The 12,544-nt window shown below is 56.1% G+C and overlaps 2 protein-coding genes across 2 annotated transcripts; both read left to right on the plus strand.

Annotated features, from left to right (window-relative positions):
• Positions 1 to 711: 711 nt before the first annotated feature.
• On the plus strand, positions 712 to 2,565 carry LINJ_34_2380 (hypothetical protein, unknown function; the record flags this gene model as incomplete). Its single annotated transcript, XM_001468563.1, has 1 exon — positions 712 to 2,565. One exon carries the CDS (start codon positions 712 to 714, stop codon positions 2,563 to 2,565), a length of 1,854 nt encoding a protein of 617 aa, XP_001468600.1.
• A 4,710-nt stretch (positions 2,566 to 7,275) lies between these two features.
• LINJ_34_2390 (conserved hypothetical protein) lies at positions 7,276 to 11,304 on the plus strand (the record flags this gene model as incomplete). Its single annotated transcript, XM_001468564.1, has 1 exon — positions 7,276 to 11,304. One exon carries the CDS (start codon positions 7,276 to 7,278, stop codon positions 11,302 to 11,304), a length of 4,029 nt encoding a protein of 1,342 aa, XP_001468601.1.
• Positions 11,305 to 12,544: the final 1,240 nt, after the last annotated feature.

Raw genomic sequence — 12,544 nt, forward strand, 5'->3', positions numbered from 1 at the left:
TTTCCTGCTGTGATCTGGTCTCTCTGGAAAAGAAGCCATTCTGTTCCTCTCCCTTGATTACTCCTTCCGTGATGCGCTTCGCATTCTCCCCTTTTCGACCGTCCCCATTTTTTTCTGCATCGCGCTACATTCCGCGCTGTCATTGCACTCTGTGTGTGTATATGTGGGCTTGCGTCTGAAAATACGCCGACGTCACTTATGCAACCGCCAACATCTGTGCCTCCCTTGCTTTCTTGCAGAACGACAACCGCACCAAAGCCAAGCAGTTCAGAAAGAATACAAGGGCCAAAGACATCAGCAGGGCATTTCCATAAGAGGCGGCCACCACTTTTTCCCGTTGGCCTGCTCAGCGCTCTTACTATCCCGATTGCTCATGGCTCTGGAGACGAAAAAAATCAAACGCACGAAGCACACACGAACAACTGTAAGGCCACGGCACAAGATTGTTTCTTTACCACCGAAACACAGGCACAGCGAGAGACACGCGATTGCATGCCTGTTACCCGCGTGACTTGGCTTGATGGTGTCTTACAAACCTGAGCGTTTTGCTACCGTACGGGATCCTTGCCGGATCACTCGCGCATAGGGTCGCGTCACAGGCTCGTGCCACAACCTCCTCCTCTTGCACTGGCTATGTGCGCGCGCGGATTGCCGCGTCTAGAACGCCTGAAAGCTGAAAAAGGAGTTGAAAAGAAGGAACGCGGCGCAGGCATGAACTCAATCACGAATAGGGTGATAGCATATCGCCTTCCACAAGATGGGGCGGGGGAGGAGGCCTACGGCCTGTGCCTTCGAAAAGAAGGGAACACGCTGCGCGTGATGTTATTGCAGAAGGAGGACAACTACGAGCGACCACTGAGGTCAGTGTTGCGCAAGCTATCCGACGAGGATGCCGTCGTGAGCGAGCTCGAGAACCGCTTTAAGTCACTGCAGTCGAGTCTGATAGAGGAGAATGATGCGGCGAGGCAGAAGAAGTGCCGCTTGCAAAAGAGAATGCTACAGTGGGCTATTCGCCGATTGGAGGGGGTCGAGGAGAAAGAGTGGGCACTGCTGTCGCAGCAACGCTGCCCTTCTGCCATGGTTAGCTGTATTGGATGCACCGTGGCTTCCATCGCTGTAGGGAAGAGTCTTGTGTCATCTACGTGGACTGATGCGCAAAGGTTGCTCCGCAGTGGCAAGGAAATGGTGCTGCAGCTGCGTCAGGTTGGCGAGCAGCGGATGGACAGGTCTCTGTATGACTCCATCGAAGAGACGTATTTGTCCGACTCGACCTTGTCTTACTCATCCGTGTCGCAGGAGTCGCTGTCGCTTGGCGTCCTGCACAAGTGGATCACGGCTTTCATGGATTACCAACGTGCCTGCTACATGGAGGGCGGGGACGCGGAGCTGCAGCAACAGATGACCGACTGTCAGAGCAGCCTGGAATCGGCGCGCGAGCGGCGCAGCTCGCTGGCGAAGCAGGCAGATCTCATCAAAAAAGGAAATTGCTACAGTCGCACCCAGACGGTACGCAGTGTCCCCATAGAGCACGTCCTCTACCTCATGACATCGGAGAAGGTTACGACCCGCCAGTACCTTCTCAAGGAGCGCGTCCCTCTCGAATCGCTGGAGGAGGCGCTGACGAACTCGCTTGCTGGTCCGCAAAGTGCCCGCGGCTGTCGCGACGACAAAACTAGAATGACGGCGCTTTCTTTCCCTCGGGTGGAACACCCTGTCGCAGAAGCCAGACACACGGATCGCACCCCCACCGGTGCCTCGAAGCACCCTTCGCCGAAGGCTGAGTCGGCGCGGGCAGGATCGCGGGTGAGCGGGCGTCACGTTCGACGGCCGCGTGCCTCCACAGACGACGGTGGAAATATGGACGGTGCCGAGAGTCGCTGTGCCGCTGTGCCGTCCTCGACCGATTCATTGAGGGAACAGAGGGATAAAATCCACGCTGCGAGGGAGGTAAAACGTGCATCTCGCAGGAGCAGTGGCTCGTTGTTGTCGAGTGGCAAGGCTGCAGTGGCACGCGCCATGGGGACCACCACTACAACAACAGGTGCCGTCGCTGCTTCTTTTTCTTCGACCACCCATGCTGACAGGGAAACCGGCGCGTCTTTTCCGTCATGTGAGCCCAGCACTCCTTCAGCGTCTGCTGATGCCCAGCACGTACTGGCAGATGTCAAAAACCACTTTAAAAACGTGCAGGAGACCCTGCTGGCATGCTTGGAGGAGTACGAGCAGCTGGAGGAGAAGTACTCGAACACCGTAGAGCAGAGTAAGCAGCTTCTGCATACTTTAGAGGAGCGTGACGACGAGATTGCGCGGCTGCGCGAGGACTTGTCACGGGCGACAAAGAAGCAGCTCTTGGCAAGCCGTCTAATTTCGCTACTGCAGCGGAATCAGCGTGGGGCTTCAAGCGGTGGCCGGTGCAACGAAGACCAGAACTGTAGTGATGAGGCTCGGCTTCAACCAAAGACTTCCAGCGCATGCGATGCGGGGACTTTTGCGAGGCAGGTGGAGTACTTGCTGGATGATACGCTGGATTTTGTTCGAGGGGCTGCTGCGGCTCCAGTCATGTGAGCAGGCGCACTGATGAGTGTCTAAAAAACAGCCTTTACGTGGCGCGCTGGAGCGCCTCAAAAGTCGCGCGCGGCGTTTGCTCCCCATCTCGCCCTGCCGTGAATGTGCTGTGTGTGTGTGTGCTCCGACGTGTGCAGGAGTAGATCTGTGGATAAAAGAAGAAGTGTGAGGGAGGCGATGGAAACTAAGGATGGACGGCACGCGCGGTTGTGCGTGTGTGCGCTGCTCTTTTTCCGCTCTTTCCCACCCCGCTCGGCGCACGTGCATGTACGATGGAGGGGTTGGGTAGGGAAAAGCACATGAAAACAGGACGGAAAGAGAAAAAGTAGCGAAGGGTATTTACGCAACTCAAGGGGCCAGTGGTTTTCAACGATTTTTTTTTTCGCGTGACATTTCTGCATCAGTTGTCACTATGTAAACGCACTCTAGGGACGTCCCGGAAGGGAATGATTTACAGGGGCGGGAGAGGGTTTGGTGAGGTAGCATAGCTGGGGCCGCACAACCATCGCGCCACCATTCACATGACTGCTCCCTCGAACCTTTCCCCCCTAATCACACAGAGAAAGGCTCCTGCCAAAGACCCTTTCATCGCTTGATGCATTTTTCTCGGTTCGACCCAAATGCTCTTTATTTCGCGTTTACTTAGCTTTTCCACTCTTGTAGTTCCTGCTGTTTGCTCTTTTTCGTGTTGTTTCTCTACTCCAGCTTTCAGTAGGGCCTAGAACGCTCTCGGTGCCAGCGTCTCTCTGTTTGGGTGCGCGGAAAGAAAACGAGACTTCTTAAAGAGAGGGTGGAGGTGGCCAACGATACACGCGTACGCTCACACACACACACACACACACGTCCATACACCCACAGGCCGAGAACACGAAGAAAAAAAAGGGTGGTGAAATGCGCTTTTTTTGATTTTTTGGCGTATCGCTGCGTGATTCATTTTCTTTTCCTTTTATTGTGCGTTCACTTATCTCTGTTTCTCCTCTTCTCCGTGCACTTGTTTTGCTTGCTTTCTTTTTTTTTTCCAGCACCCTCTCTTTTTCGCTTATATCACGTATCTTTTTTTTCCTTTGATGCTCGCGTGCTTACATCTTCTTACCGTTGCGTTTGGCCACCCACCCACCCACTACCACCGCCGCCTTCCTCCTGCTGCTGCTTTTCTTGCCTGAGTCATACTGTGTGCTTCTGCTTCTACGTTTTTTTTTTCAGTTTGCCTCCTCATACAGCTAGATTTCTCCACTTGATGCTCTTGCTCTTTAACGTGCGCTCTCGTGTGCGTCTTCCTCTGGAAAGTAATTGCCCACTGTGTACGCTTTTCATTGTCGTCATCTCCCACTGTGGCACCTTTTTTTTTTCGCTCTTCTCTTTCTCACAATTGCAAGCCTGATCTCCCAGTAGTGCAAACCATGCGACTGATACGCGAAAGGGGGAAGGAATAGAGAGAGGGATTCGTGGAGGGCCATTTCATCGCACGCTGTGTTTGTCGGTGCTATTGGTGGCCCTTTCACTCCTGAAGTCTTGTTTTCTAGCTTGTCTTCCCACTCGTTGTGGCAGTGCAAGACTCACAGGAAAGCGGACAGGCTCAGCTGAAAGAAGATTTGGAAGACAAACAACCAGGCAGCGTAAGTCTTTTTTTCACACGTCATCCCGATGCGATTGCTACGCATCGGTGCCTCTTGTGTGCACTGCGTGGTAATGTGAAACGACGGTCTTTGCGTTGTAGAGGATGAGTTACGACTGCTGAATGGCGTGGCGGTCGTTGCCCAAATCCACATGCAAAACGCACACCCAAGCGTCAGCAGAATCTCCCCAATCTTCCACACAGGCGCAAGATTAGGTAGCGCAACATCGGCGGCAGGAAGGATGGGGGATGCACAGGTTCCGAGCGTCTTGCTTTCCAGTACGAAAAAATGGAACGCAAGGCGTTTGCCTTCCCCCGCGAAAGTTCTTAGAAATGATACAGCGCGGCATGCCTGTGTTTTTGCGTGTGGGGGTGCGCACTACTCCCTCCCCCCACCCCACTCCAGCCCGCCCGCACGACAATAGCGACGTAACGAATAACCAGTGAAAAAACGGAACTCTACGCGAAAGGAAGGAACCGAGCGAATTAAGGCTTTGATCCAAAGTTACGTGGCGTGCCAGCAGCACGCCTCTGAGCCGCACAGTAGCCTTTGCTCTTGTCGCCTCGGTACTCTCTCCCAAGGTAGTGCGAAGAGGAAACGAAAGAGTAAGAGTTGCACTCATGCCGCCTTGAGTAGACGTTCCGCGAGTGTGGCACGCTACTCTATGCGACATCGTGGCCGCATGCTCTTCCCTCTTCTCTCGCCCCGTGCATGGCCTCGTTCGTTATCCATGTGCTCTTCGTGCCCGGCTTTCTTCGCCCTCTCCACTTCCTTCTTTCCTCTGCCCATTCTCTTCCTCCCACTCGTCTACGGTGATAACGTTTTTTTTTTCTTTTGTCCTCCATTTGTTCCTTGCGTGCGCTCTGCCGGCTCTCTGCATTATGGAATGCACCTCCTTCGAAATTTTACAGGTGAGGTTCCGACCAGTGCTTTTGCTCCTTTTTTTGTGTGTGCCTTGACGACGAGTAAGGCAACGCCGAGATTCTCATTTCGCCTCGTTGACCTCTCTCTCTTTCCCTGATGTGCAAATCTGGCAACTAAGCACCCCCGCCTCTCCCTTACACCACATCGACACACACACACACACACACACACACACACACACACACACATACGCACACAAAAGAAAAACAAACCGAAACCAAGCGGGAAAAAAGAGGCAAGAGACAGGGGTCATTCTTTACATCAGCTCTCTGCTCACCCTCTTTTTTTGTTCCTAGCGCAGAGAACTCGCTTCTCCGGCCCCCTTTTTGTTTCGCCTGGCACATCGCCCTTTCCGTTTTAGCGCAACCTCATTAGATTCAAAGTCTACTCCGAAAGGATCCCATCGCTTCCGCGCGTTTTGGCTTTGTAAAGTCTCCTTCTCGCTGTATTGCTCTTCATACGTGTACCCTCTTTTCCGTCTGCGTCTGGTTTGACGCTTCATCACGCGCGTCCACCACACGGGTCGACGACACAAGTTTGTATCTCCACCTTCGTCTCCCGACTTTCTCTTCTTTCGAGGCTACTCGGTGCTCTCTCATAAAGAGAATTCGGAGTTTTCTTTTTTTTTCTAGCTTACGCCTTGCCTTTTTTTTGTTCAAGGATACGAAATTGAGCAGTCGGAGAGTTCCCCTACGTTTCCTTTGCTCCGTCTCCGGCTGCTTTCGAGACCCTTCCTTTTTATTTGAAAAAAATTTTTTGGTCTCCTCCCTCCCGGCCTATTAGCGTTGACGTGTGCCTTGAGCCTACACACCCCGCTCTCTTTTTTTTTATTCTAAATTGATCGATCTACTTGTGTACGCACCTCCTCCTTCCCTCTTCGTTCTCTCCGCGATTACACCACCTAGATTTCCTTTTTTGTGTACTAACAAATCCTTTTCGTGTCAAACGTTTGTCTGTTTCACTCTAGATCCCTGTCTTTTGGCTGTCGCCTTTCTTTTTTTACACCCCTCGTCCTTTTTCAGACACCAGCACGAGATACCGAGACACTTTTTCCGCCTCGTTGTGTGTGTGTGTGCTTTTGCTCTTCGCCACTTTTCGTTTCATCCGCACCACTCTCTCCCGAGACCAAAGGCTGCTCGCTTCCCTCCCCGCCCTCGGAAAGTGAGAAGACCAACAACAAACCGAAGAAACGCGAAAAGACTGAACAATTCGTGGCTGCCCTTTTTTACCAATTTGCCTTTCCTCGCCGTTTACTGTTGAGCGCTGTGCCTCTGCTCCGTCTTTCTCTCTCTGCGTGTGCGTGTGGGTGTACGCCCCGTTTTGATCTTTTTTTTTTCGTTTCTTCGGTTTCGTCACCATTCGCCTTTTTTTGTCTGTTTCCTTTCCCACCCTTGTACTCTGTCTGCCTCCCCCCTTCTTTGTATCTCTCACCAGTAAGTTGGCTGCGCATATACACACACACATATTCATGGTGTGTGTGTTTCTCTCTCTCTCTGTTTGTGTCCGAAGATTTTTTTCCATTTTTTTGATTTCTTTCAAAGTGAGCTGGCCAAGGAGGGCAAGGAAAACCAAGAGAGTCCCAGCGTAAACACACACGCGCACACACGCACGCACACTCGCTTCGTTTCCTTTTTTTTTTCCTTGTTCTTCAGTGTCTGCCTTTTTTTTTTGGTGTGTGTTGCTCGCTCGCTCTCGGGTGTCGAAGACTTGCCTCATTCCTGATTGGTACACATTTACACGTGCGTATTGTCGTTGGTCCTCCCCTTCCCTTACCTCCCTCCGAAGTACACAGTAAAACGCACCGTGCTTCTCCCTTTTCTTTGCTGTCTTCCTTTTCGTGCTCTTCGCAGCCGTGCGCCTAGTGTTTGCCGTTCCAAAGTCGCTCAGCACAAAGAAGCATCGAGGATACCGAGCCTGACAGGTCTTACAGTCAAAGGCCTTTTTCCTTTAGTCGTCCCCCCTTTCTCAATCAAGACATCTTCCCCACACTCCTTCGTCAGCACTACTGCTGAGAAGGGCCGTGGTTTGCGCAACGAGACACTCGCCCACAAGGAGCCCGCCGGCCGGAAACCCCAAACTACAGTTTCATCTGCCCCCACGACTTCCCTTAACCGCATATATACACTCAGCTTCACACAGCTGGCGCTGGGAAGAGTCGCGAACGGTTAATATGGGGTCCATCTCTCCTGCACGGCTGTCGATAGAACCCTCGCTGCGGGTTCGCGAGCCGTCTGCCGCCAACACTCGCTACGAGAAGACATCCGTGCCCAGCGGCTACTGCAGCCCAGGACTTGCCGTGGAGGAAGCGGCCATACTAGAGCCAGCAGGATGCATTTTCGCGACCACTGTTGCTGAGGAATTCGTGCGCGCAGACGCCATGACAGTATCGATGGCCACAACCCCTCTGGCGAGCGTGCAATGCACACCGCGGCTGCCAAGAGGCAAAGAAAATGCAGCCAAGTCTACCGAGTCCATCCTGGGCCACTGCAAACCAGCGCGATCACCACGTCCGTCGCAGGTGACGGAGCTCCGCTTGACTACAAATGAAGTCGGCGTGCTGACCACACCGCACGTGGGCCATGGCCTTCAGACACGCGCTGCTTCTGCTGCTTGCGGCACTCGTCGCAGTTTCACTGACAAAACCGACGGCTCTCTGACTAAAATGGCGCTCTCCACTGTTCTCCGCCCGCGGGGAAACAGCTTATGCGAGCCGGACAGTCTCGACCTCTTGTCTGCAGTGGGGCAATCCGATGTCAGCATGGACGACTTCGCCCCCACTGCCGCCTCCTTTCAGCTCACATGCGAGGGGACTAAGTGGTGTGCTGTGGTCGCCGCGCACATAGAAGCCGTGCACCGGCTCGCAACAATCGATATCACATCGTCATGTGGGGTCGCCACAGGCGAGCTTTCTAAACTGACAATGATAGCCACCGAGAAAGCCGGGCTTCAAATTTGCTTCCAGCTTGCTACGTGGGGTGACGCACAGCGCGAAATCACCTTTCGTCGTCGGCTGGAGATGTGTGAGTTACAGCGTCTTACAAGACTCTACCAGACATTTGTCACCACGCCGATGTCGCCTCCACCAGCGGATGGAGAGAACAAACAATGGCCTCCACGCTCTCTGGAGGATGATTCTCACCTTCCTGAAGGAGTCGTCGCTTCCAACACCAACAATCACCGCAGGATCAGCGAAGATCGCCGGCAACTCGTTTCAGAGTTCGAGACAACATTGGAAGATATGCAATCTATGCTGCTCCAGAAGGAACAGGAGCTTCAGCACCTGGCCTCCCAGCTCGAGGAGGAGCGTCGTTGCAGTGGGCAGAATGTAGCGGACTTGCAGAGCCAACTAATCACAATGCGCCTGGATCATGCGTGCATGGATAAAGAGCTCGAGAGCATCTCTACAGCTCTCATCGACACGCAAGAGTCCTGCAACGTACTGCGACAGCTCGTCACCGAAAGTGAGGAACAACACCGGCTTCACACACAGCAGGCACAACAAGAATACACAGCACTCCAAAAGGAACAAGCGCACCTCATCGACCACTACGAAGCTCAGATTACCTCGTTAAACGAGCAGCTACGAGAGGCTCACAAAAAACTTGATGCGCTTCACAACGCAGACATCACCGACACCCCCTGCGCTCTCGTGCGAGCAGACACACAAAACTTGAACACTCCCTTCACTGCACACCCTGAGCAGAATAACAAGCACAACGTGCTTAGCCTCTACACGCACGGCATCGTGGATGCGGTGCGCAGCGAGTACGAGGCGCAGACTGCTGAGCTTGTGGACTCCGCGGAGCTTGTGGAGGCGCGCGACGCGCTGGGGGCGGCGGAGCAGCGCTGCGCCGCGCTGGCCGCTGCCCACGCGGAGGCTGTTGCTGCGCTGGAGGCGAAGAGCGCTGCGTCGGAGAGCGAGCTGGCCGCTGCGCGCGACGCGATGCGTGCTGCCGAGGAGCGGCTGGCGGACGCGGACGCCGAGCATGCCCGCGTGGTTGCTGCGCTGGAGGCGAAGGCGTGTGCTGCCGAGCGTGAGGCCGCTGCTGCTCGCGCAAAGCAGGAGGCGGTTGTGAGGTGCACGCGCGGCATCGTGGATGCGGTGCGCAGCGAGTACGAGGCGCAGACTGCTGAGCTTGTGGACTCCGCGGAGCTTGTGGAGGCGCGCGACGCGCTGGGGGCGGCGGAGCAGCGCTGCGCCGCGCTGGCCGCTGCCCACGCGGAGGCTGTTGCTGCGCTGGAGGCGAAGAGCGCTGCGTCGGAGAGCGAGCTGGCCGCTGCGCGCGACGCGATGCGTGCTGCCGAGGAGCGGCTGGCGGACGCGGACGCCGAGCATGCCCGCGTGGTTGCTGCGCTGGAGGCGAAGGCGTGTGCTGCCGAGCGTGAGGCCGCTGCTGCTCGCGCAAAGCAGGAGGCGGTTGTGAGGTGCACGCGCGGCATCGTGGATGCGGTGCGCAGCGAGTACGAGGCGCAGACTGCTGAGCTTGTGGACTCCGCGGAGCTTGTGGAGGCGCGCGACGCGCTGGGGGCGGCGGAGCAGCGCTGCGCCGCGCTGGCCGCTGCCCACGCGGAGGCTGTTGCTGCGCTGGAGGCGAAGAGCGCTGCGTCGGAGAGCGAGCTGGCCGCTGCGCGGGACGCGATGCGTGCTGCCGAGGAGCGGCTGGCGGACGCGGACGCCGAGCATGCCCGCGTGGTTGCTGCGCTGGAGGCGAAGGCGTGTGCTGCCGAGCGTGAGGCCGCTGCTGCTCGCGCAAAGCAGGAGGCGGTTGTGAGGTGCACGCGCGGCATCGTGGATGCGGTGCGCAGCGAGTACGAGGCGCAGACTGCTGAGCTTGTGGACTCCGCGGAGCTTGTGGAGGCGCGCGACGCGCTGGGGGCGGCGGAGCAGCGCTGCGCCGCGCTGGCCGCTGCCCACGCGGAGGCTGTTGCTGCGCTGGAGGCGAAGAGCGCTGCGTCGGAGAGCGAGCTGGCCGCTGCGCGCGACGCGATGCGTGCTGCCGAGGAGCGGCTGGCGGACGCGGACGCCGAGCATGCCCGCGTGGTTGCTGCGCTGGAGGCGAAGGCGTGTGCTGCCGAGCGTGAGGCCGCTGCTGCTCGCGCAAAGCAGGAGGCGGTTGTGAGGTGCACGCGCGGCATCGTGGATGCGGTGCGCAGCGAGTACGAGGCGCAGACTGCTGAGCTTGTGGACTCCGCGGAGCTTGTGGAGGCGCGCGACGCGCTGGGGGCGGCGGAGCAGCGCTGCGCCGCGCTGGCCGCTGCCCACGCGGAGGCTGTTGCTGCGCTGGAGGCGAAGAGCGCTGCGTCGGAGAGCGAGCTGGCCGCTGCGCGCGACGCGATGCGTGCTGCCGAGGAGCGGCTGGCGGACGCGGACGCCGAGCATGCCCGCGTGGTTGCTGCGCTGGAGGCGAAGGCGTGTGCTGCCGAGCGTGAGGCCGCTGCTGCTCGCGCAAAGCAGGAGGCGGTTGTGAGGTGCACGCGCGGCATCGTGGATGCGGTGCGCAGCGAGTACGAGGCGCAGACTGCTGAGCTTGTGGACTCCGCGGAGCTTGTGGAGGCGCGCGACGCGCTGGGGGCGGCGGAGCAGCGCTGCGCCGCGCTGGCCGCTGCCCACGCGGAGGCTGTTGCTGCGCTGGAGGCGAAGAGCGCTGCGTCGGAGAGCGAGCTGGCGGCTGCTCGGGTGGCGTTATGCTGTGCTGCTGAAGGGTGCTTTGAGAAGGCTTCTCCCCTGCTTCGTGTGTGTGATTCTCGTGAGTGTTTCGTTGCTGGAGTGCAGTATGGTGTTGAAGTTCTTCGGGATGGGTTTGAATCGCGTGCGAATGAAGTGGTGGGCTGTACCCGCCGAATCGTTAGTGCGAGAGCTGCTGTGGAGGCTGCTCGGCGGAGGTGTGCGGAGGTGAGCTCAAAGTTGACGCAAGCGAAGGCAGGTGGTGACGATGAAAAGGAGTTCTGTAGTGGAGAGCTTGTTGCGGCCCATGCTGAGTTGAGAGCCGTGATGGAGCGCTACCTCGAGGCCGAGGCGGCAGTCGATGAAGAGGAGGCCGAAGAACACCCGTATGAGGCGTTATTCTCTGCATTGAGTCGAGAGCTGAAAGATGCCCGCGAAAAGCTGAAAACAATGCAGCAGCTCAACCGAATGCTACGGGAGAAGTTCCGATCTGATCTGCAAGCATCGGAGAGAAGCTCATCGTATTCAAGTTGACTTCTGTTGTGTTGTATTTTTTAACCGGTTGAATGAGTGAAGGGCACCGTATTCAAGGATTCTTTGACTCAGTTGTGTCTGCGTGGTAGTGTTCACGCGGGCAGACAGCAGACCGCCGGAAAGTAACCGCAAATATTATAGCGGACTCGCAAATGCTCGTAAAAGGCCGTTACCTTTTTTTTTTCTCGAACTTACCGCGGCAGAGGCTTTAGAAAGGCGCGCATATCTGCACAAGAGAGGTTTCCTTTATTTTTGTTCCATAGCGAGTACATCGTATATTTTTGTGCGGTGCTCAGTGTACAGATGAGAATTTTTCTGTTTTTTTTTTTTCGGTTGGGGTTTTGCGCTTGTTCTGCATCTCTCGAACTTCCTCGCAGTGGCGCACGCGCACACCGACACTGTCACGGAAACACAGTGCTCTCAGCTGGTGCGGGTTTCGTTGCGTGTGGTGGCGGTTAAGCGCGCCATTTTTCTGTTTCTTATTTTCAAGTGTATTTCTTTTATCTCGCTTATGTTTGGTGAAAGCAGAAGGAGGCGCTTGCGCTCTACCCACGATGTTTAATGACGCGTTTCTTGCATCGCCGTGATTACTTCGCAAAAGGGCAGAGGCGCGTTTTTATTGTCCCCGCAAAAAATGTCGTTCCCACGCTGCCTCGCCGTCTCCCAACAAAAGCATGAGCCCACGGAGAAAAAACGAAGAGGAGGCGCATGAGCAGTCGATCAAGCCTAGCAGACCACTCCTTTCACAAGTGGACAGTTGTGTGCTGTGGTGGTGGAGACGCATCCGAAGCGGAAGAAATAGAAACAAGGCGTTTGCCCACTTGCCTTCCTGCATCACGCTTTTTGTTGTTCTCTACGGCTGTCGTCAGCGCGGAGTGCACGTTGACATGATCATCCGCCGCTCCTACCCTTGCCGGCTTTCGTTGCTGTCTACTTGTTACTTTGCCCGGAAGACACTTAGCAAAGAAGTCGGAAAAACCCGAGAAAATGCGCGCTCTCGGTGGAAGGCTAGTAGAGGCGCTGCGCTTCACGGCACTCGTCGCTGCACGCGCGCACGCATTCGATCGACAGAGAGAAACAGCTCACCGATGTATACTTCAGTCGCTTTTTGCACCCCGAGCCGTTGCGCACATTTTGGTGTCTTTTTCCTTGCATATTTTCTTCCCTTGTCTGCGTTTTTGTGTGTTGGGACCTCGCCACTTCCTTCCTCGTTGCCTCCGTTTTCTTTTGTTTTCTGGTT

The sequence above is a fragment of the Leishmania infantum genome, chromosome 34 (assembly GCF_000002875.2).
Source record: "Leishmania infantum JPCM5 genome chromosome 34".
Classification (NCBI taxonomy): Eukaryota; Euglenozoa; class Kinetoplastea; order Trypanosomatida; family Trypanosomatidae; genus Leishmania; species Leishmania infantum.